This window comes from Panthera pardus, unplaced genomic scaffold, assembly GCF_024362965.1.
Source record: "Panthera pardus isolate Hobbes unplaced genomic scaffold, ASM2436296v1 HiC_scaffold_22, whole genome shotgun sequence".
NCBI lineage: Eukaryota > Metazoa > Chordata > Mammalia > Carnivora > Felidae > Panthera > Panthera pardus.
The window spans coordinates 7,431,228-7,455,154 of NW_026526788.1; the positions used below are offsets into that span (position 1 = coordinate 7,431,228).

General features: G+C 42.4%; 1 protein-coding gene and 1 non-coding gene across 4 annotated transcripts in view; one reads left to right on the top strand and one right to left on the bottom strand.

The window, feature by feature from the left end:
• Positions 1-23,927, top strand: part of MTR (5-methyltetrahydrofolate-homocysteine methyltransferase) — a 137,128-nt gene that overhangs the window by 17,705 nt on the left and 95,496 nt on the right. For all 3 annotated transcript variants that reach the window (XM_019418899.2, XM_019418900.2, XM_019418901.2), the window contains exons 9-14: positions 10,204-10,304; positions 11,378-11,439; positions 13,366-13,433; positions 16,290-16,369; positions 19,076-19,188; positions 22,604-22,744. In XM_019418899.2, coding sequence (XP_019274444.2) covers positions 10,204-10,304; positions 11,378-11,439; positions 13,366-13,433; positions 16,290-16,369; positions 19,076-19,188; positions 22,604-22,744 — 565 coding nt within the window. The remainder of the gene's footprint in view (positions 1-10,203; positions 10,305-11,377; positions 11,440-13,365; positions 13,434-16,289; positions 16,370-19,075; positions 19,189-22,603; positions 22,745-23,927) is intronic.
• Positions 3,324-3,430, bottom strand: LOC128772580 (U6 spliceosomal RNA). Its single transcript, XR_008416758.1, has one exon. It is a non-coding gene; the product is annotated as a U6 spliceosomal RNA (small nuclear RNA).

Consider the following 23,927-nt stretch of genomic DNA (forward strand, 5'->3'; position numbering starts at 1 on the left):
AAGAAAGTAACTGTATCGAACTTGACTGTGACTGATTGAACAGCTCATGAGCTTTTCCAGAGCAATCTCTTAATCATCTGCACATCTCTAACGGTTAATAGAGTCCTTGGTGTGTAGAATGGATGCAGTAAATGTTCAACCGAAAAACTGAAGGATAGGAAAATGTAGGGGTCTCTGAAGACAAACTTTACCTAGTTTACTTTTGAATTTTTTTGTCTTTCCTTAAATATTTAAAAACCTTTTTTTTTTAAATGTTCATATATTTTTGAGGGAGCGAGCGAGCAGGGGAGGGGCAGAGAGAGAGGGAAACAGAGAATCGAAGCAAGCCAGCACAGAGCCCGACGCAGGGCTCAAACTCGCAAACCTTGAGATCATGACCTGAGCAGAAGTCGGACGCTCAACCAGCAAGCCACCCAAGTGCCCCTGTATTTCCTCAGCTATTTTTGAGTATTATTCTATTGCCCTTTTCCCCATCTCCTTTACTCTTAATCATGATCTGGTCGCATCCCTCGATACGTAGGTGAAACCCCTACGTTGGCCCAGGTGTCATCTTGGTCTTTGTTCTGCTGACCGTTCTCAGAGGACACCCTTAGGGGGCGTTCTCCCTGCCCCTGCCTCACCTGCAGAAATCCAAGGAGGATATTTTTATGGAGTTTTGAAAATACATATTTCTCTTCCTTCAGCAAACATGCAGTTAATTCTGACTTTCGACCCACTCAGCAGTTACTTTTTTTTTTTCCGTTGTTATCCTATAATTCTTTCTGTGTCTTCAACGTCCATCTATAGCCCACTCACAGAATAGATCTGGTCTCCAATTTGTTATGAATCGTACGGACCGAAGGGGCGGATGGACAGATAGAAAGCAGCCCAGGAATTGGAGAGTTTTATCAGATCCTGTTTGTATTGTTCTGGGTTTGGAACTCTGAGTGGTACCCAGCAGTTTGCTTTCTGGTTCAGGACTAAGAGTTGATCTCAGTATTGAGGAGGCTGGTTGACAAATCTATGAGAATTTTTAAAATACACATACCTATACCTGTGTGTATATAAGCAGATAGTATGTAATAAGGTGACTGTAAGAAACCGTTGCTTGCTGATTTTGGTCATCACAAACTGTACATGTGTTAACAAAGTACAGTGGGACAGTGTCTTTGTATCATTATTACTATTATTATTAATTCATCGAGCATTAATGGAAACCCTGTGCCCCGGAATACAGGCAAATTCGAAACAGCCCACAGTAGGAGAAATTCGTAAGTAAATTAAAATATAAAATGTCAACTGCTCTACAGAAGTATGAACAAAAATCTTGCAGTAGGTGGGTTGGAGTGATAGTGTTCTCGTGGGATTCAAGGACGGCTTTGTAGAGAAGGTGACGTTGGAACTCATTTTTATTTTTATTTATTTTTTAATTTTTTAATGTTTTTTAATTTATTTTTGAGAGACAGAGAGAGACAGAGTGTGAGCAGGGGAGGGGCAGAGAGAGAGAGAAAGACACAGAATCTGAAGAGGCTCCAGGCTCTGAGCTGTCAGCACAGAGCCCGACGTAGGGCTCAAACTCACGAGCCGGGAGATCATGACCTGAGCCGAAGTCAGATGCTTAACCGACTGAGCCACCCAGGCGCCTCTGAAACTAATTTTTAAAACCTGGGTCAGAGTTGGCCTGGCAGAGGCATATGGAAGTATCAGAATGAGCAAATAGCAGTATAAAGACTATTTTTCTGAAACATTTTCATGTATCTTATTTTACTTTAACATTACTGGGACCCAGATTGCTAGTTAGGCATAACTTTCTCACGCAGCAAATGAGGAACTGGAGCCACCTAACTATTGGAGAGAGGAGTTGGGATTGGAATGAAGTTTAGAAAAAGTCCAAGGTCCTTTCTTTTTATTTATTTATTTTTTAAAGTTTATTTATTTGTTTTGAGAGAGAGAGTGCACAGTGGTGGAGGGGCAGAGAGAGAGAGAGAGAGGAGAGAGAATCCTAAGCAGACTCCATGCCCAGTGCAGAGCCCAACGAGGGGCTTGATCTCATGATCAGGAGAGCATGACCTGAGCCAAAATCAAAATTTGGACATTTAACTGACTGAGCCACCCGGGCGCCCCAGGCTGGGGTCCTTTCTAATGATAATGTGGTGATGTAAAACCTTTTAGTTTATTACCTGGTGTTGAGTGTGGATGACGTAGCATAAGATTAGAAATAGATTAAGAGTGTTCCAGGTAGAGCTGGTAAACTGGGAAAACTGAATAGATGTGTTCAAGGTTGTGACTTAGCCGTGCGTAGGACCTAGCAATCTTTTTTTTTTTTTTTGAGGTACAGTTGACTTAAGATATTATATTAGTTTCAGGTGGGTAACATAGTGGTTTGACATTTGTGTACGTTGTAAAACGATCACCACAGTAAGTCCACCATGCGAAGTTGACACGATACTACCGACCGTATTCCCCAAGCCTTGCGTTTCCATCCAGTGACTTATTCGTTTATAGCTGGAAGTTTGTGCTCTTCGATCTCCTGCACCCAAGTCACTGCCCCCCCCCCCCACCTCAAGCCCCTCCCTTTTGGCAACTATCAGTCTGTTCTCTGCATTTGTGAGTCTGGGTTTTGTTTGGTTCGGTTTTTAAATTCTGTGTGTAAGCCAAATCATGTAATATTTGTCTTTGTCTGACTTATTTCACTTAGCATGATACCCCCAAGATCCATCCACATTGCTACAAATGGCAAGATTTCATTCTTTTTTATGGCTGAATAATATTCGTGTGTGTGTGTGTGTGTGTGTGTGTGTGTGTTTGTGTGTGTGTGTGTGTGTGTGTGACATCTATCCATTCATCCATTGACGGACACTTTAGTTGTTTTCATATCTTGGCAATAGTAAATAATGTTGCAATGAACATAGGGATACATACATTTTTTTTGAATGAGAGTTTTTATTTTCTTTGGATAGATACCTGGTAGTAGAACTGCTGGATCATAGGGTAGCTCTAGTTTTAACTTTTTGAGGAACTTCCATGCTGTTTTCCACAGTGGCTGAACCAGTTTATATTCCCACCAACAGTGCACAAGGGTTCCCCTTTCTCCACATCCTTGACAACACTTGTTATCTCTTGTCTTTTTGATATTGTCCATTCTGATTGGTGTGAGGTGGTATCTATTTGTGGGTTTGATTCGTATTTCCCTGATGATGAGTCAGTCGTGTTGAGCATCTTTTCATGTGTCTGTTGGTTATCTGGATGTCTTCTTTGGAAAAGTATTCAGATTTTCCCATCTTCTAATTGGACGTCTTTCTTTGTATTATTGAGTTGTATGAGTTCTTTATATATTTTGGATACTAACCCCTTATCAGATAGATAATTTGCTCATTATCCTTGCTCAGGGGCCATGCTAATGTTCTCTGTATCATTCCAGTTTTAGTATATGTGCTGCCAAAGTGAGCACCAGGTATACGATTTACAGGTACCTTCTCCCGTTCTGTAGGTGCCTTTTTGTTGTATTGATGGTTTCCTTCACTGTGCGGAAGCTTTACAGTCCGATGTAGTCTCAATTGTTTACTTTCTTTTTTTGTTTCCCTTGACTTTTCAATCTGATCCAAAAACAAACAAACAAACAAAAAACACCGCTAAGTACTCCATTGTGTATATAAACCACAATTTCTTTATTCATTCATCAGTTGATGGACATTTAGGCTCTTTCCATAATTTGGCTGTTGTTGAGAGTGCTGCTATAAACATTGGGGTACAAGTGCCCCTATGCATCAGTACTCCTGTATCCCTTGGGTAAATTCCTAGCAGTGCTATTGTTGGGTCATAGGGTAGATGTATTCTTAATTTTTTGAGGAACCTCCACACTGTTTTCCAGAGTGGCTGCACCAATTTGCATTCCCACCAACAGTGCAAGAGGGTTCCCATTTCTCCACATCCTCTCCAGCATCTATAGTCTCCTGATTTGTTCATTTTGGCCACTCTGACTGGCGTGAGGTGATATCTGAGTGTGTTTTTGACACAATGGAGTACTACGTGGCAATGAGAAAGAATGAAATATGGCCCTTTGTAGCAACATGGATGGAACTGGAGAGTGTGATGCTAAGTGAAATAAGCCATACAGAGAAAGACAGATACCATATGGTTTCACTCTTATGTGGATCCTGAGAAACTTAACAGAAACCCCTGGGGGAGGAGAAGGGAAAAAAAAAAAAAAAAAGAGGTTAGAGTGGGAGAGAGCCAAAGCATAAAAGACTCTTAAAAACTGAGAACAAACTGAGGGTTGATGGGGGGTGGGAGGGAGGGGAGGATGGGTGATGGGTATTGAGGAGGGCACCTTTTGGGATGAGCACTGGGTGTTGTATGGAAACCAATTTGACAATAAACTTTATATAGTGAAAAAATAAACAACAAAACAAAACACCACTAAGTTTGATGTCAAGGAGCTTACTGCCTGTGTTTTCTTTCAGGAGTTTTATGGTTTCAGGTCTTACATGCAAGTCTTTTTTTTTTTAATGTTTATTTTATTTATTTTGAGAAATAGAGAGAGTGTGTGTGTGAGCAGGGGAAGGACAGAGAGAGAGAGAGGAGAGAGAGAATCCCAAACAGGCTTTGCACTGTCAGCACAGAGCCTGATGCGGAGCTCAATCTCACAAACCATGAGATCATGACCTGAGCCAAAATTGAGAGTGGGATGCTTAAATAACTAACTGAGCCACCCAGACACCCCTTACATGCAAGTCTTTAATCCATTTTGATTGATTTTTGTGTATGGTATAAGAAAGTGGTTCAAGGTCATTCTTTTGCTTGTGGCTGTCCAGTTTTCCCAACACAATATATTGAAGAGACTGTTCTTCTCTTGGATACTGAGAACAAACTGAGGGTTGATGGGGGGTGGGGGAGAGGGGAAAGTGGGTGATGGGCATGGAGGAGGGCACCTGCTGGGATGAGCACTGAGTGTTGTATGGAAACCAATTTGACAGTAAATTATGTTAAAAAAAAAAAAAAAGAAGAGACTGTCCTTTCCCAAGTGCATATTCTTGCCCCTTTTGTTGTAAATTAATTGACCATGTATGCATGGGTTTATTTTTTTCCATTGATTTGTATGTCTGTTTCTATGCCAACACCATACTGTTTTGATTACTCTAAGTTTGTAGTATAATTTGAAATCAGGGCATGTGATATCTCTGGGTTCGTATTTCTTTCTCAAGATTGCTTTGACTTCTGAGGGTCTTTGGTGGCTCCATACCAATTTTAGAATTATTCGTTAGTTCTACGATGAATGCCATTGGAATGTTGATAGGGATTGCCCTGAATCTGTAGATTGCTTTCGGTACTGTGGACATTTTAACAATATTCTTTCATTTCATGAGCATGGATACTTTTCCATTTCTTTGTGTCATCTTCAGTTTTTTTCATCAGCATCTTATAGTTTTCAATGTACAGTTCTTTCACCCTCTTGGTTAAATTTATTCCTAGGTATTTTATTTTTTGATGTAATGTGTGGGATGGTTTTCTTAATTTCTCTTTCCAATAGTTTTAGTGTATAGAAATGCAACTTATTTTTTATATTAATTTTGTATCCTGCAACTTTACTTAATTAATTTATTCCAGCAGTTTTTGGGGGGGAGTCCTTAGAGTTTTCTACATATAGTATCCTATCATCTGCAAATAGTGAGTTTTACTTCTTTCCAATTTGGATGCTTTTTATTTCTTTTTGCCTAGTTGCTGTGGCTAAGACTTCTGATACTGTGTTGAATAAAAGTGGAGAGAGTGGGCGTCCTTGTCTTGTTCCTGATCTTAAGGAAAAGCTTTAGCTTTTCACCATTGAGAATGCCGTTAGCTATAGGTTTGCTGTATATGGTTTTTATAATGTTGAGGTATGTTCCCTCTGTACTCAGTTTGTTGAGAGTTTTTATCGTCAGTGGATGTTGAATTTTGTCAGTTGCTTTATCTGTTGAGATCATAGGATTTTTATTTTTCATTCTGTGCATGTGGTATATTCCATTGGCTGACTTGCAGATGTTAGACCATCCTTGCATCCCAGGGATAAAGCCCACTTGATCGTGGTGTGTGATCCTTTTAATGTAGTGCTGAATTCTGTTTGCTAGTATTTTGTTAAGGATTTTTGCATCTTTGTTCATCAGGGATATTGGCCTGTCATTTTCTTTTTTGGGCGTGTCCTTGCCTGGTTTTGGGTATCAGGGTAATACCTTGTAAAGTAAGTTTAGAAGCATTTCCTTCTCTTCAATTTTTTGGAAGAGTTTGAAAAGGATAGATATTAAATCTTCTTTGGATATTTTGGTAGAATTTACTAGTGAGGCCTTCTGATCCTGGACTTTTATGCTTCAGTCTCCAAACTAGTACAATAATTGGTCTGTTGAGATCTTCTATTCCTTCGTGATTCAGTCTTGGAAGATTGTAAGTTTCTGGGAATTTATCCATTTCTTGTAGGTTCAACTTACTGGCATATAATTGTTCATGATAGTCTCTCATGACTTTTTTGTATTTCTTTGTTATCACTCGTAACTTCTCTGCTCTCACTTCTGATTTATTTGAGTCTTCTCCTTTTTTCTTAGGGAGTTTACCTAAGTTTTGTCAATTGCATTTATCTTTTTAAAAAACCAGCTCTTTGTTCCATTGATCTTTTCTATTTGTCTTTTTAGCCTCTATTTCATTTATTTTTACTCTGAACTTTATTATTCCCTTCCTTTTGCTAACTTTGGGCTTCAATTATTCTTCTTATTCTAGTTCCTCTGGTGTAAAGTTAAATTACTCATTTGAGATTTCTCTTGTTTTTTTGAGGTTGACCTCTGTTGCTCTGAACTTTCCTCTTACAACTGCTTTAGCTGCATCCCAGAGATGTTGGTGTGTCATATTTCTCTTTTCATTTGTCTCTGTGTAGCTTTTTAATTTCTCCTTTGATTTCTTCTATGACACAGTAGTTGTTCAGTAACATGTTTAATCTTCACATATTTGTAGTTTTTCCAGTTTTCTTCCTGTAATTGATTTCTAGTTTTATATCATTGTGGTTGGAAAAGAAGCTTGACACGATTTCAGTCTTCAATTTTTTGAGACTCATTTTGTAGCCTGACATGTGTTCTAGAGGATGTTCCACGTACACTTGAGAAGAACCTGTTTTCTGCTTTTGGGTGGAATGTTCTGTATATATCATTGTTAAGTCCATTGGTCTCATGTATCATATTAAGGCCTCCTTATGGATTTCTGTCTGGATGATCATCATTGATGGAAGTGGTATGTTATAGTCCTATATTGTTGTATTGCTGTCAATTTCTCCCTTTCGGTCTGTCAATAATTGTTTTATGTTTTTTGTTGCTTCTGTGTTGGGTGCATATGTATTTATCATTGAATTTTAAGATTTTGTTGTCTTTTAATTACCATTCCTTTATCTGATATGTGTTTTGCAAATACTTTCTCCCAGTCTGTGGCTTGTCTTCCCATGATAGTGTCCTCTGCTGAGCAGAAGTTGTTAATTGTAGTAAAGTCTAGCTTGTCAGTTTCTCTTTCATTGATCCTCCTTTCAGTATTGCCAAACTGACAACCACCTAAGTCTTCTGTGTTATCTTTTTTTCTTTCTTTCAAGTTTTAATTTAAATTCCGGTTAGTTAACATACAGTGTAATATTAGTTTCAGGCTGTGTTATCTTCATATATATCTTTATATCTTTAATAGTTTTGTAGTTTACATTTAACTGTGATCCATTTCGAGTTAATTTTGGTGAAAGTTGTAAGGTCTGTGTGTCCTTGAATTCTTTCAAATATGGATGTCCCATCTTTCCAGGATCATTTGTTGAAAAGGAAGTCCTTTCTCCATTGGTTTGCCTTTGCTCCTTCATCAAACATCAGTTGGCTGTATTTGTGTGGTTCTTTCTCTGGACTCTCTTTTTCATTCCATTGATCTATTTGTCTCTTCTTTCACCGATACCATTGATTACCTTCGCTGGTAGTGAGTCTTGAAGCCAGGTAGTGTCAGTCCTTCCATTTTTCTTCTAATTCAGTATTGCACTAGTTATTCTGGGTTGTTCACCTGTCCATGTGAACTTCAGAATCAGTTGATTTGTAAAATAACTGGCTGGGATTTTCATTGGGATTGTGTGAATGAATATATAAATTATATTATATTATAAATAGGGAAGAATTGGTATTTTAACAATACTTCCTATTCATGTACATGGAATATCTCTCCACGTATTTAGATTTGCTTTGATCTCTTTATTCCGAGGTTTGTAGTTTTCCTCATGTAGATCTTGTACATATTTTGTTAGAATTACACCCAGGTATTTCATTTGTTTTCGTGCTGATGTAAATGGTGTTGTGTTTTTAATTTCTTTTTTTTTTTTATGTTTATCTTTATTTTTGAGACAGAGAGAGACAGAGCATGAGCAGGGGAGAGGCAGAGAGAGAGGGAGACAGAATCAGAAGCAGGCTCCGGGCTCTGAGCTGTCAGCACAGAGCCCGATGCGGGGCTTGAACTCGTCAACTACGAGATCATGACCCGAGCCGAAGTCAGACGCTCAACCTTCTGAGCCACCCAGGCACCCCATGTTTTTAATTTCTAATATCAGTTGCTCATTCCTGGTATATAGATAAACAGTTGAATTTTGTATATTAACCTTATATTTTGTGACCTTGCTGTATATAATTGTGTACTGATTCCAGGAGTTTTTAGTTGATTCTTGTGATTTTCTACGTCGACAATCTTATTTTTGAACAAAGACAGACTTACGTCTTCCTTCCCAATCTGTATACATTTAATTTCCTTCTCTTTTTGCATTAGCTACGACTTGCAGTACAATGTTGAGTAGGAGATGAAAATGGACATCCTTTGTTTTGTTCCTGATACTAGGGGGATATTAGTTTTACATCATTAAGTATGATGTTAGCTATAGGTCTTTTGTAAATGTTCTTTATCAAGTTGAGGAAGTTTCCCTCTGTTCTTAGTTTCCTGAGAGTTTTTATCATGAATGGGTATCGTGTGTGTGTTAAATAAACTTTTTTCAGGGGGCGGTAATTTCAGATTTGTAGAAAAGTTGCAAAGATAGCAGAGAGAATTTCTATATACTCTGCATCTAGTTTTCCTGAATGTTACTATCTTACATAGCTATGGTCCTTTGGTCAAAAGTAAGAATAGTATTGCTATTAACTAAACTCCAGACTTTATTCAGCTTTCAAGTGTTTCCACTAATGCCCCCTTTTCTGCCTTAAGATCTAATCTAGTATATACCGCATTGCACTTAGGAATCATAGCAAAAGAAAAAAAAAAGTGAAATATGAGAAACTAAAAGATCTCCTAGACTAGTAGCTTCATAGTTAATTTCTGAATTCCTGAAGGCTTTAGGGGCCCCGGCTGAGAGTGGGATTGGTGGGATTACTTGTTAGAGCAGCTCTGCTTGGATCTGTGTTATTTGAGTCCACAGTAAGTTTCATTTGCAAAACGAAACTTCATTTTATAGTAAAGAAATTAGCTTAATTTATAAGAGGACAAATTATAAGTCCAAGGTCACCTTGCAAGTCGGTTATAGAACAAAGACTAATAAATCTTGGTCTTCTACACTCCCACAGTGGCTTCTATGTGTCATTAATGTGCCTTCTACCTCCATAATTGTCCTTTTTCTTTCTCTTATGTGTTGATTTCAGATCAGATGTTTATTAGCAGTGGTAGTTTGTAGGCATTTCTGCTTCACAGGATACCATTAACCAAACCGTGAACTTATTCGAGGAGATATCCGAGGCAGGGTCCTTTAGCTGTAACATCACCTGACGTGGGAGACGTAGACAGAAACATTCAGTGCTTCTGGGGACTTTGGTGAAATGGCTTTGTTTATATCTGAATGGAGGTGCTAAAGCTGAAGTGGAGATTTATTATCTGCTTGGTTTTAGATATGGTCCTTTCTTTATTGTGACTTTTTCTTTTAAAAAAAAATTTTTTTTTAACGTTTATTTATTTTTGAGACAGAGAGAGACAGAGCATGAACAGGGGAGGGGCAGAGAGAGAGAGAGGGAGACACGGAATCGGAAGCAGGCTCCAGGCTCCGAGCCATCAGCCCAGAGCCCGACGCGGGGCTCGAACTCACGGACCATGAGATCATGACCTGAGTTGAAGTCGGACGCTTAACCGACTGAGCCACCCAGGCGCCCCTATTGTGACTTTTTCTATATGAAAATATTTTGTATGCAAGATGATGCTCCTAATATCTTTTTGTTTTTACAGCATTGGATTAAACTGTGCTCTGGGTGCAGCTGAAATGAGACCTTTTATTGAAACAATTGGAAAATGTACAACAGCCTATGTCCTCTGTTACCCCAATGCAGGTGTGTATTTCTAGGGAGTTGCACCTGAGGAAATCCAAATACACAAGACAGGGGTAGGTAGGGTTAAAAGAGTTTATTTTGCAGGTCTTGGTATATAGTTGACATTCAGTGGGAATCTTCTAAATGAAAATACAGTGGGTCTAGACCACTATTTCCCTCTAGACTTGAAGGAATAGTTTGACTCATCCTGAAAGCCTCGGAATTGGACAGAACTTTGGGGGATGAATCCCAGTACATAGCCGAGCAGAGCCTTGCTTTTGGTGACAGTGCTGGCCGAGTGAATGTGGCCAAAGAGAGGAGTGCAAGAAAGAGGAGAGGGAGCCCTCCTGTCCATTCTGCTGTATTAACAACCTGTGTGTTAAATTATTCCTTTCTAAAAGGTAGCTCTTCTATGTTACTATATGTAAGAAATTTTAAGATATTTATAGGCAGTTTTCAAACTGTCCAATTAGAAACTGGTAACCCATTTTGGATTAACCAGATTTCCTGGTGAATGTTTTTGAGCATTTGCTTAGCTCCTTAGGGGTAAACATCATTTTCCAGCTTTCTTTCCCAAAATACGTACATTTTAATGCTTAATAAATTTTCTTTCCCACCAGAAGAAGAAAACTAGAAGGGGATAATAAATAAAACAGGAAATTGGTTAATTAGATGCTAAAGTTTTACTTGGAAAAATTTATTTGAGAGGTGATTAGTTGTGTTTTGCTTGTTTTGTTTTTAATTTTATAGCCGGTGGTCTCATCAATTCAGAGGATATGTAGTACTCTCCTAACCCCCGCCCCCAAGCAGCTAGCTGACGAGATTGAGTTTCCTTCATGGGAAGGGGCTGGGGGTGGTGACTCTTCTTTCAGATGGAAGAGAAATAGTCTCTGTTTATTTGCCTCTGTGGTTTTTTGGGGGGTGGGGGTGTGATACCTCTTCATTTACTGTGTTCATTATTAAGAATTAGTTTGATTTTGCAAGCAATCATCATATAATTATAAACTTTTCTCACTTTTAAACCTAAAGCCTTCGCCAACATTAGTCTACGCGTCAAGGCGATTTTCAATAATGCTTGTAATCTGCTTTCCTAGGTCTTCCCAACACTTTCGGTGACTACGATGAAACTCCACACATGATGGCCGTGCAACTAAAGGTTAACCATTCTCTTTCCCTTCAGTTTTTAAGAGATAGAGAAATGAAATCTTAGATTTAGAGTATCTAGAGAATATTTAGAAAACTTAAAATTTTCTGCTAAAGCAATCCCAGTGTATGTATAACAAAAGCTGAACTACTCTGGGTGCCTGGGTGGTTCATTCTGTTAAGTGTCCGACTCTTGATTTTGGCTCAGGTCATGATCTCACAGTTCATGGGATTGAGCCCTGCATTGGGCTCTGTGCTGACAGCATGGGACCTGCTTGGGATTTTCTGTCTCCCTCTCTCTCTCGCCCCGCCCCTGCTCTCTCTCTCTTTAAAAAAAAATTTGTTTTTTAATTTTTATTTCTTTTTGAGAGAGAGAGAGCATGAGCTGTCAGCACAGAGCCCACGTGGGGCTCAAACTCACAAACCACAAGACCATGACCTGAGCCGAAGTCGGACACTTAACCGACTGAGCCACCCAGGCGCCCCTCTCTCTCTCAAAATAAATAAACATTAAAAACAAACAAACAAAAAAATGGCTTAACTACTCTGAATTAAGGTGGTGGAGGCAGAGGGAGGGGCTTGATGACAGCATTTTTCTTCCCATCAGGCACTGGTGTCTGTTGCAAAATTCCCAGTCAGGTCCAACCCGAACTCATTGAAACTAGGCTGTTCTCTGCAAGGCCCTCACGTGGTGGCTCCCCTCCCCCACTTTGCCTCAAGCATACTGTTGGGGAGCGTTGATGTCTTCTTGCTCCCTGTTGTCACAAGGATACCTTCTTGCCCACATACCTCCCACCTTTGAATCCCAGGTCTTAGGACCGTACCACCCACTAACTCCTGGGTCTCTTTTCCTCATTCCTTGAAGTTTTAGCTTCTGACTCATTAACATTATCTCCTAAATGATTTCTGACTTAATTCTTGAGACTTCAAGACCTTTCTAGTAGATGATCTTTCCAGTTCTCCGACATCTCAGTTCCTTGACTTCCTGTTTAAGTTCCTGTCCTTCCCTAACTAGCGTGTGGTTAAATTCTACACCACACTGTCCAGTATGCAGCCACTGCTGTGTGCCGAGAGCTTGAGATGTGACTGAGGAGCTGAATTTTTAATTCTTTAAAATTTTAAATTAATTAAAAAAAAATTGTTTTTTTAATGTTAATTTTTATTTTTGAGACAGAGAGAGACAGAGCATGAACAGGGGAGGGGCAGAGAGAGAGGGAGACACAGAATTGGAAGCAGGCTCCAGGCTCCGAGCCATCAGCCCAGAGCCCGACATGGGGCTCGAACTCACGGACCGCGAGATCGTGACCTGAGCTGAAGTCGGACGCTTAACCGACTGAGCCACCCAGGCGCCCCTAATTAAAAAATTTTTAAATGTTGATTCATTTTTGAGAGAGAGACAGAGCACAAGTGGGGGAGGGGCAGAGAGAGAGAGGGAGACACAGAACGCGAAGCAGGCTCCAGGCTCCGAGCTGTCAGCACAGAGCCTGACGTGGGGCTCGGACTCCCCAACTGTGAGATCGTGACCTGAGCCAAAGTCGGATGCTTAACCGACTGAGCCACCCAGGCACCCCCATAAAATTTTAAATTAATGTAAATGTAAAAGCTGGTATGTACTTCATGTGTTATTTGATGTGCTATCCAGCTCATCATGTGATTCCGCTCAGTATATAGGTAAAAAAAAGGTCTTTATTATGTCCAAGTAGGCAAATGATTACATCATCACATTTTAAATGGTACAAAGGATTTCATAGTTATCTGAGCTATGTTCCCTGCTTTAAACCTATCTAAGGCATGTGAAAGCTTTGTATCTTGGATTATGTTTAGCCCTCTTTTTAGTGAAACATTCATTTATGAAATGTAGATCTCTTTTCCGCTGAAGTGGTGGTGGTGAATTTCGAATTCAGACGGACTCTGAAACTGTTTCTTTTCCTAAATGCAGGCCTTTGCTGTGGATGGCTTGGTCAATATAGTTGGTGGGTGCTGTGGTACGACACCAGATCATATCAGGTGGTAATCATTTCTAAGTATTTTACCTTTTGTTGTGGGATGAATTGTGTCCCCACCCCCCAAAATTCGTATGTTGAAGTCCCAACCTCCCAGTTCCTTTGAAGTGACTGTATTTGGAGATAGGATCTTCAAAGAGACGATTCAGGTGAAATGAGATCATGTGGGTTGGCCCTAATCCAACATAACTGGTGTCTTTGTAAGAAGAGATGAGGACACAGTCGCACAGAGGAAGGGACCCTGTGAACACATAGGGAGAGGAAGACATCTGCGAGCCAGAGAGGCGACCAGCTCTGCCAACACCTTCTTCTCAGACTTCTAGCTTCTAGAACTTCGAGAAAAAAATTTCTGCTGTTTCAGCTACTCAGTCTTGTGGTATTTCATTATGGCAGCCCCAGCAAACTAAGATACCTTTATACTGTGACAAATTCCAAAAACAAAGGAAGATTAATAAAATGAATCCCCATGTGCCTGTGACAGAGTTTCCATAATTTTCAGTATTTTGCTTTTCTTTCTTTTTTTTTATCTATTTCCCAATTTTTTCCCCTGAGAACATTGTAAAGCAAATTCCATCACGATATTCTATCCATAAATACCTGACTAATATTCAGAAAGTCAAGGAAGGACAGCTCATATTTTCTGTGGGCAAACACACATCCCCGTTAGTTCTCTCATGGAAGGAAAAGACGACAAGACAACCAAGCTCCTTGAGGTCAAGAGAAGTCGCCCGGTCATTGGCCTAACCCGTGTTGTTGAGCGAGCATCTGAGGGACAGGGTGTGAAGGAGAGCATGTGTTCAAGTCCTTGCCAGTGTGTGGCTTAAAGAGGCTGGCAATTCAGTGAGATAGGATACAGTTTAGGACTGTTTGTAACTTGCTTTTTCCCTAGAGTGACGGTCGGTTTTGAGCCAGTCATCCCACTGTGCTGAGTCTGTGCACATGATATGTCCACTGTTCTGATGTATCTAACATTTCACTGTTTTTGTTGGCTTCTGTGATAGACTCTGTTAATAGCCTATATAATTTTTATTTTTATTTATTTATTTGCTTTTAATGTTTGTATTTATTTTTGAGATAGAGTGAGACAGAGCATTGAGCAGGGGAGGGGCAGAGAAAGAGGGAGACCCAGAATCCGAAGCAGGCTCCAGGCTCAGAGCTGTTAGCACAGAGCCTGACGCGGGGCTCGAACACTCAACCATGAGATCATGACCTGAGGCGAAGTCAGATGCTCATCCTACTGAGCAACCCAGGCACCGCAAGAGCCTATGTAATTTTTTTTTTAATGTTTTTATTTATTTTTGAGACAGAGAGAGACAGAGCATGAGCAGGGGACAGGCAGAGAGAGAGGGAGGCACAGAATCTGAAGCAGGCTCCAGGCTCTGAGCTGTCAGCATAGCGCCCAACACGGGGCTTGAACCACGAACTGTGAGATGACCTGAGCCGAAGTCGGACGCTTAACTGCTTGACTGACTGAGCCACCCAGGCGCCCCGAGCCTATGTAATTTTTAAAACATCTTTTAAATAATATCTAAAAGCTATCAGTTGTTGAATATAGTATATCTTTCGGTCTCCTTTTGTTTTTAAGGTTATCCTCTCCTTTTTAAAAAGAGTTGTTTTGTTTTTATTTATTTATTTTTTAAAGTTTTATTTAGAGAGCATGAACAGGGGAGGGGCAGAGAGAGAGGGGGAAATAGAGAATCCCAAGCAGGCTCCACACTGTCAGCGTGGAGTCTGATGTGGGGCTCAAACTCATGAACTGTGAGATCATGACCTGAGCCAAAGACAGATGCTCAACCGACAGAGTCACCCAGGCACCCCTAAAGAGAGTTGTTTTAAAAATACCTGTGGGGTGGGCTGCCTGGGAGGCTCAGTCAGTTAAGCGTCCAACTTCAGCTTAGGTCAGGATCTCACAGTCTGTGAGTTTGAGCCCCACATCAGGCTCTGTGCTGACAGCTAGGAACCTGGAGCCTGTTTCAGATTCTGTGTCTCCCTCTGTCTCTGCCCCGTTCGCACTCTGTCTCTGTCTCTCTCTCAAAAATAACATTAAAAAAAAAATACCTGTGTGATTGTGTGTATATACATGTAGGCATATATGTTTCTCTGTCTATTCACCTCTGTGTGTGTGTGTGTGTGTGTGTGTGTGCACGCACACGCTCTCCTGCTGCTTCTACTGGGGCATCTGCATACTAATCTAGGTCAGCAGAGTGAGTATTTCATACAGGTCCTGATAAATTTAGTGGAGTAGCCTGATTTTTCCAAGTTGATCTAAGACCTGATTTACTAAAGCCAATAAGGTTAAGAAGTGTGTGCACAGTCAAAGCAAATTTTTGGGAGTAATTACTTTTGAGGTTTTAAGTGATTTATTACTACGTGCCCTCCCTACTGTGTGCTTATGCTTGGAGAAAACAGACCTAAAACACAGGCCTGCACTCGTGGCACCCCGTCTGCTGGTGTGCTCCTCCTCTACGAGGAAGCCTTTTTTCTGTCAAACTACTAGGAAGCAAGTACATGGTTCATGGAGGGAAGGACACCTATGGGTTTGGGAAAGAAAGGAGGGGATTTGCTGTTGGCATTTGCATAAACCATCCCATCCGTCTCTCAGTTTGTATCTCTGAGTGCAGAAGCTGGTACAGTCAGTGCCCAGCAGACTGGGCAGGTAGAGAAAAGTTCAAGTTTGTACGTTCATTTTGGGCCTTGCTGAGAAAACTAAAAGGCGTAGCTGCTGCCGCACGTTTGGAATTAGGTACATAATTATGTGCATAATTATGTTAAATAGACTTAATTTCATAGCTGGAAATTAGCTTAATTCAATTTATTTTCTTCTGAATTAATGGATGTAGTGTTTTGTCTTTTAACTCAGGGAAATTGCTGAAGCTGTGAAAAACTGTAAGCCTAGAGTTCCACCTGCCACTGTTTTTGAACAGCATATGTTACTCTCTGGTAAGTGGTAGAGACACGATTGTTAGGATTTCAGAAACCACTTGTGGGTTAATTCCGTACGTTTATTCCGAGCGGTGGTGATACGTGTGCCAAGTAACTTGCTTCTTAGGTCAAGAGGCGTGCGTGTTTTCTGGCATTTAAGTGGCTTCTAGTGGAGAGTAGAGGTGGGAAATGTGCAGAAGGCACAGGTGGTTTGCCCAGGTCGGGGGGTCTCTGCTCAGAATTAGAACTCACACAGTCGCGGCTCTGTTACGCACCGCTTTGAAAACACGCTCTTGGCCACAGGCTAACCATTTGAATCGTCGGATTTGCCGTTAGTTATTGGAAGTTCCAAACCTCCACAAACAGTGGTTTGTAATGACGGCAGCCTCTTCCTAGGAAATCGTTTGCTTCTATGATATTCTTGCCATGATCCTGCATTTGCTGTGTGTTCAGGACTTTACAAAGAGGTGTAGTTACTGTTCTGTTGGGTGCTCATCAGTCCTGTAAGGTGGGCAGCCTCCCTTTTCTGGAATGAGTTTTGATGTTCAAATAAGGAACATCAGTAAAGTAGTCCATTATGCCGACTATTAGAGAAATAACTTTAAGTTTTATATTTTCTCCACAATACTAAAATGACATATTCTTAGATGGCATTTTTAAGCAACAACAACAAAAATGTGTGTGTGTATATATATTTATAGATATACAGCTATATGTATACAATAACAGATTCTTAGAGAATCTGCAAATAGTGCACGTGGGAAATTATGCACCCTAATAGCTTAGAATTTAACATTTCTCAAAATTGAAATATGTGTGTTCCTTATGTTCCTCTAAGGAAGTTGAAATAAAATCTAAGGACAGCAAAAGCAGCACCTCCTTTTCTCAGTCAGAACATATTTCATAGAATTCATCCCAGTGAGTGAGTGTGAAGTTGGGTTAAAAACCCTCTGCAGTCTTCCTGGCTTTCTGTTCATTTTCCAGAAGCCGGAGAGCAAGCCTAGAGGGAGTGGGATTTAGGGGGTGATGGCACACCCCTTACCCCCGAACGTGGCTTCTGCCAGGGAGAGGTGTGGTAGGATAGTTGATTTCATCCTTAGATCTTAAGACTACTGATTGACTTTGCCAAGATTGAAACAAGAGAACCTTTTAGATAGGACTTTTAAAAAGAATTTATGTGGAAGAATCAAAGAAGCCTCTTCTTCCAATTTGAATTTCCAGTGCTATTTCTAAATTGCTTTTAAAAATCACCTTCAATCAGATTTTAAAAGAATGACATCCGACACACTCCTTTAAATGGTTCTCTTATAGATTGCAGACGTAAGGAAAATGGAGCTTTTTTGTCAGATACCTCACATTGATAATAGTCGAGAAGCACTTTGCATACAATGCTTGTAGGGCGGTGGCGCAGGGTCCCCCTCAGCACGTAAATGTTGGCACCCCTGTTTGCCTGCCCTGCGAACCTTGGCGTCTGCCTCCGGATCAGGGGTACCCCGAGGTTCACGTGGAGAGTCACTACCAGTGGGAAGAAATCGTAAGACAGAACTGGGAAGGGATGTCTCCCCAGTCTGTTAACCAGTCTGGAAGACCTTCATAATTACTCATCTTGTATTCATTATTTTCCTCTCCCCGATATCTTGTTCCTTTTCAACCAGTGCTTTGGCAAAGGATGCAAAAGCCATTTTCTCTCATTAACAACACCAGCGATGACTGCAGATGCTAATTTTATGCTTATCAGTATTATCTAGTCTCGTTTTTACAATATTGCTATGAAATGTATGAAAAAAGTGTGAAAAAACATCCTTTTATGTCTCTCTTTTATACAATCAGAGGCCACAAAAGAAGCGGCCCTGGTCTGTGTGCTGAAATAGCTGGACGGGGCTTGGAACCCGGGGCTGGCCGTCCCCAGATCCTGCCAGACGCTGTCTCCTCGTGCTTTAAATATCATTAGAACAGAAACAGATAACAGCGTTTTCTGTAGTGATAACTTTGCACCGCCTGTTGCTTTTACCTCGGTTAATGTGTTCCTAATTGTAAAGCTGGTATTTGCCCCTAACCTTGCCCGTACCGGGGGAGATGTTACGTCCCCTTGGCAAATAAGGCAAGAGGTGCAGACAGCCCGAGTTGCGTTTCCCAGAGTCCGCTCACGAGTGGAGGGTGTGCCGTGGCGACTCCGGTCTCCCAGGGCTCATCCTGGGTCCTTCCTGGTGACCCAGTCCGACCTTGCTGGTCCCGGGCTCTTGGCCTCTGGGTCAAAGACAGCAGGTAGAGTTCTGAGCACGCTGCCGGGGGGATGAAGGAAGCTTGCCCCGGCTGGCTTCCCGCTGATCTCCAAGTGGCCAGCTGCGAGCAATCCTTTGGCTCCTGACCTCCCGGCCTTGGCCCCACGCTCTTGGTGAAATAGGGGTATGATGATAATATTTCCTTGTTTATCAAAGCTGGTATGATGCAGTTCCTTAGAAAAATTTTGAACTGAAAAGCCCTGAAATACTTGTTTTGAGAGTTGTGGTTGTAAGTGCAGCCGTAACATACAGCCTTTGTCATGTTTAAAGATTTCTGGGGGAAGAAGGCCGTGGTCCTTCCTCACCCCGCATTAGGCGTCCTGTGTAGCCAGGTGCGCTGTGCCGCCAAAACTTTTCTTTCTCATGAAAGCGCTTGTTTTCTGTCTGTCTCGTATCATCATGTGAATTTCCAGAAAGTTCTCAAAATGCTTCTCCTTTTAAGGTCTAGAGCCCTTCAGGATCGGACCGTACACCAACTTTGTTAACATTGGAGAGCGCTGTAACGTGGCAGGATCCAGGAGGTTTGCTAAACTCATCATGGCAGGAAACTATGAAGTGAGCATCTTAGTAAGACCCTTGAGGCAACTGCCATGTCGTCGGCTAGACGGCCTGTCAGTGAAACCGCTCTGCCTCTGAGAGAGTGATTTGCAGCGCGGTGGGGACTGTGAGGAGAACGGTCATGCGTGTTAGCAGCGGGCTGGGCAGCTGGGAGGGGAGGCTTCGGGAGACCGAAGCCGTTCTTACTAACGTTGGTCGAAAAGAACCTCCCTGGGGATGTGAAGTGGGGTGAGATGGGAGGGATCCGCGTTCCGACCTTTTCTGTTAATTGTGAGATAAATTTAAAAATTTGAGAGTACTCTGCATTTTGGCCTCTCACAAATCCTTCTAGGGAAAGAGGAAGCCGAGAAAATTCCTGTCCACTTCCTCATAACCGCATCAACCAAGTGACTCGTAGTGTTTCTGATTCTGCTGGCTCTGGACTGACACAGACAACCAAACAGAAAAGAAGGACGAGGCCCCTGTCTTGGAAAGTTTACGTGATAGTTTAGCCACAGTATTTTCAGGCTCAGTCACCCTGCGCGTAAGCAAAATCTGATCCCAAAAGTGCCTCCCCTAAGCATCTGGATAGATTTTTTTTTTCTTATTAAAATCAGAAGTTAAAATTGGAGGAGTTTAGTCTGATTTATCTTATCATCAGCTGTCACCGAGGTTTTGCTTTAGGAAGTAGGTCTTCCAGACACCAGTATCAAACCGGACTTAGTTTTACTCACCGAGAAAGGGCCCGTCTGTCATCCTTTGCGGCCCTCCAGCCGAGCCTCTTAGCCGGTTCCTGGCCATCGTGTCAGTGTTTTTCCCTGTGCTCCTGCTGCTGCTCGCTGCCACTGTGTGCTTCTGTCACCCCAGGCCAGAAGCTGCCACAGGGTGACATTTTTTTGCAGATGGGATAAAATCCAGACTCCTTAGGCCACTCTTCAGTTCTCTCCATGCAGGCACCAGACCTCTCTCATATCCTGGTCTGTCATTCGAATATTCCAGGAGGCTTGCTTCTGCCCCGCCCCTCCCTCCCCCATGCCGTGCCTTTTTTTTTTACATGTCTCTTCCCCTCTAAAATCCTCATGAGCCTTTGTGGTTCTATGGCGTTCTTCCATTGGCCACGTTTCTATTTATGTTTTGATTCTTAGGGTCATTCTGTAGCGTCCCTTTCAGCCCTCAGATTTGACAGATTTGACACTGAGAACAGAGGGCGTTTTAGGAAGATGCAAGCAGATGGGGGTAACAGTGTCTAGCATTTAGGGGCGCCTGGGTGCCCCAGTCGCTTAAGTCTGACTTCAGCTCAGGTCATGATCTCACGGTTCGTGAGTTCGAGCCCTGCATCGGGCTCTGTGCTGACAGCTCAGAACCTGGAGCTTGCTTCGGATTCCGTGTCTCCCTCTCTCTCTGCCCCTCCCCCGCTTGTGCGCACTTTCTCTGTCTCTCAAAAATAAACAAACATTAAAAAGATTTTTTGTTTTAGTAAGGTCTTACTATGGGCCAGTCGTGGTGCTCAGCACTTTACGTCACTGTTGAACCCACACAGACCTGTGAGATGGGTATTATCATTATCCCCATCCTACCAATGGGCCTTTGGGGCAAGTTAAACTACTTGCCTGTTGTTTTCCGTCAAGTAAGTGATAGACCCCCAGTGTTCTCTGCTGTCTCTGCCTAGAGTCCACAGGACGAGGAGGCGGTGGAGGCTGGAATGGGATCAGTAGGGGTGACTCCTTATTTGATTCTAATTTCCCTTGAAGTAACGATCCCTCAAGGCTTGGCGGTTTGCTGGGAAGAGCACTGGCCTAAAAGAAACCCCAGTGCTGAGTGTTGCTCACCTTGTACACATGACTTCATCGTAGTGAGCCCGTGTGGGAGGCTCGGACCTCCACGCTCTCACTCCGTGACTCTTCTGGAATAGAGAGGCAGGGTGTTGGCATCTCTGCTGTCCGACTCTTGATCGCCAGTCTTGCCAGGTTGCCCCGTCTCCTCTCTGCTTCCCCCAGTCTGTCCCCCAGGGGCCAGCCGAAGACTCTCCCTCTCGGGTGGCTTCCTCCATTTCAGTCCGCAGAGACCTGGCCCTTCCCTGCTGCTCGGGCAGCCTTGGCGCTGGACTCACCCCGAGTGGGGGAGCACTGCCAGCTGTTCTGTGGGCCGGTGTCGTCCGCCCCCGGCCAGGTGCGAGCCCTTCCAGGATAGGGATGGGGACGCGTGCTGGAAAACACTTTTTGGTTTTGATTTTGAATTTTGTTGTCGTCTTTTTCCCGTGTAACCTTGGGTCATCACGAATGGTCTTTCCTCGGGCAATGCCAGAGGCTCCCATGTCTGCTCTATCATAGTGATGCCTTGACAGTTTCTATGTGGCTTGCTTAAGCCAGGGAAAAATTAGGACAACATCAGAAGCTACCGTTGATTTTATCCTTACTTATTTTATTACGTTATGAAGTGGACTGTGAAGACCCAAAATAAACTCTGTTTTATCAATTAGCATTTATAGAACGTGTATATTTTGCCCAGCATTGTTCAGAGGAGAGCAGGAAAGCAGGACCTTTCTAGAGTCCTAAACACTTAACGCTCTATTTTGAGGAATAAGCTGATACTCCTGAAATCACGAGGACAGGATGATGTCGTAAACCATACCATAATGATCACAGCTGTCACAGAAGTTGGGAGGCGGCAGAGCGTTGTGGAATAAGCAGTGTTTCCCACCTGAAGGATGTTCTCTGGAACACTGATCCTACAAGATATTCCTTAAATGGTCGTAAATGGGAAATGCTGCGTATTATATCCTGTTCTTGGATATTTGCAGTGCGTAATAGTGTATTACAGGATTTGAAAAACCTTCCAGTATAAAAATCTGCTGAGTTTTATTTAACTCCTATTTCATGTAACTCTTACCAATAGGCGGCAACATGCTTTGCATGTCTTGGCAAACACTGAAGAGCAACAGAAGTTTTGGATGGTTTCTCTGAGGACTTCTTTTGGAGGAGATGGGGCTTGAGCTGGGTCCTAAACAGTATAGAAGGGAAGGAGATTGTATTTCAAGCAGGGGGACGATGTGACCTGTGACTCGGAAGTGGAAAAGACGTGGCTGGGTGAAGGGAACCAGGAGGGGAGGAATGGGGGAGTTCAGTTAGGTAAGAAGACGGGGCCAGGTCACGGCAGGCCTGGGACACCAGGCTGGGGAGTGTAGCTTCTCTATGGCAGGAAAAACAGCACCTTGGTGAATTCCGAGTGATGAAATTATGTGATGGAGGAGATGTTAAAGAAGGGTCAGTCATCCGTCTGTGATGATTGGTGGGAGGAGAGCGGGCCCAGGGTTGGGGTGGCTGGCCAGTCTAGTCTGATTTGGAAGGACTGCCGGGAAGGTAGGGATGACTTTGCCTGCCTTCTCTCGGGTCGCCCTCTCCTAATGCTGCCTCCTCTGGCATTCTTTCCTCAGGAAGCTCTCAGCATTGCCAAAGTGCAGGTGGAAATGGGAGCCCAGGTGTTGGATATCAACATGGATGATGGGATGCTGGATGGTACAAGTGCAATGACCAGATTTTGCAACTTTATTGCTTCTGAGCCTGACATTGCCAAGGTTGTACAAAATGTTTATTCCCCAAGGGAGTTCACCTGCCCTCACTCTGTCACTCATTTAACCTTGTCATTTGTCCCATGGGTCTGTCCTCTTATACACTGGTTTTCTGGTTTCTTACGGTGAACACCCAACAGTTTCTGATTGTCAGTTTCTCCTTTAATGGCAGCCTTTTGATATAAACCAGAGAGAGCTGTGACTTCAGCTCGGCTGTTTCCAAGGCTTCTGGAATTGCTCACAAGAATTGAGTTTCCTCTGATGTCGGGATGGCCTAGGAACCTGCTTACCATGTCTCTGAAGGATGCAATTACCCGCTTTTACCAAGTCATGGGTTCCATTTCTAACACAGGGGCGCTCAGCCAGTTCTTCTTTATTGCAGGAAGAAGAGACCCATTTGGGCTTATCAGAGTAAACAAAATTATAAAACAAGATTAAATTGAAGCATTCTATGTGAGCTTTTACATTTGTTCTTTAAAAGATGAAAGTTAATTGTGTCCAGTTTAAAAAATATTTTTTTAGATGGATTCTAAAATCTTTAAACATTTTACTTCATTTTCTACCATTGAATTTGTGGTGAGAAGTGATTTGTGAAGTTCTTCTTAAAGGAAACTTCCTAGTGCTTTGAGGGACGAGGCTGTCTGCTTTTCATTAGGCCCATGGCAAATGCTTAAGTTAGACATCTTGTGGTAAGCAGTGAATTACATCGACCCGTCTTTCATTTGTGTCTTAAAACTCCTCAGTAAAAAGCCCTGTCACTCCTCTGGGAGTAAATATTTTGAGAATTTAAGGTGCGGAGAAACCAAATGACTTGTTCCAAGTCCATCAGAATGAGAGGGGGAGCAGCTTTTTATCTGCTGAGCGGTGGGAAGGGGGCTCTACTGGGGTCAGAAGACTCTCCTCACGGTCCCAGGCAAGTCCGCTGACTGTTGACCCGAGTTTCTTTCCGCTGCTTTGTCTGACTCGTGAATCGTGAACATAGGAGTGCCTCAACAAGGACCAGCCTTAAGTAACCGAAGACCTTTTGAATTACTGTTCTGATTGGTCCAGTAATTTTGTCTTGATCTCTCCTGGTTTTGACCTCCTACCACAATTTACTTGAGACCAAATTATGAACGACTGGAGTCGAGCATAAAAACGTGTGACTAGCCCATATTACCAGCACAGCCGGGACACCAAACTCAGCCAG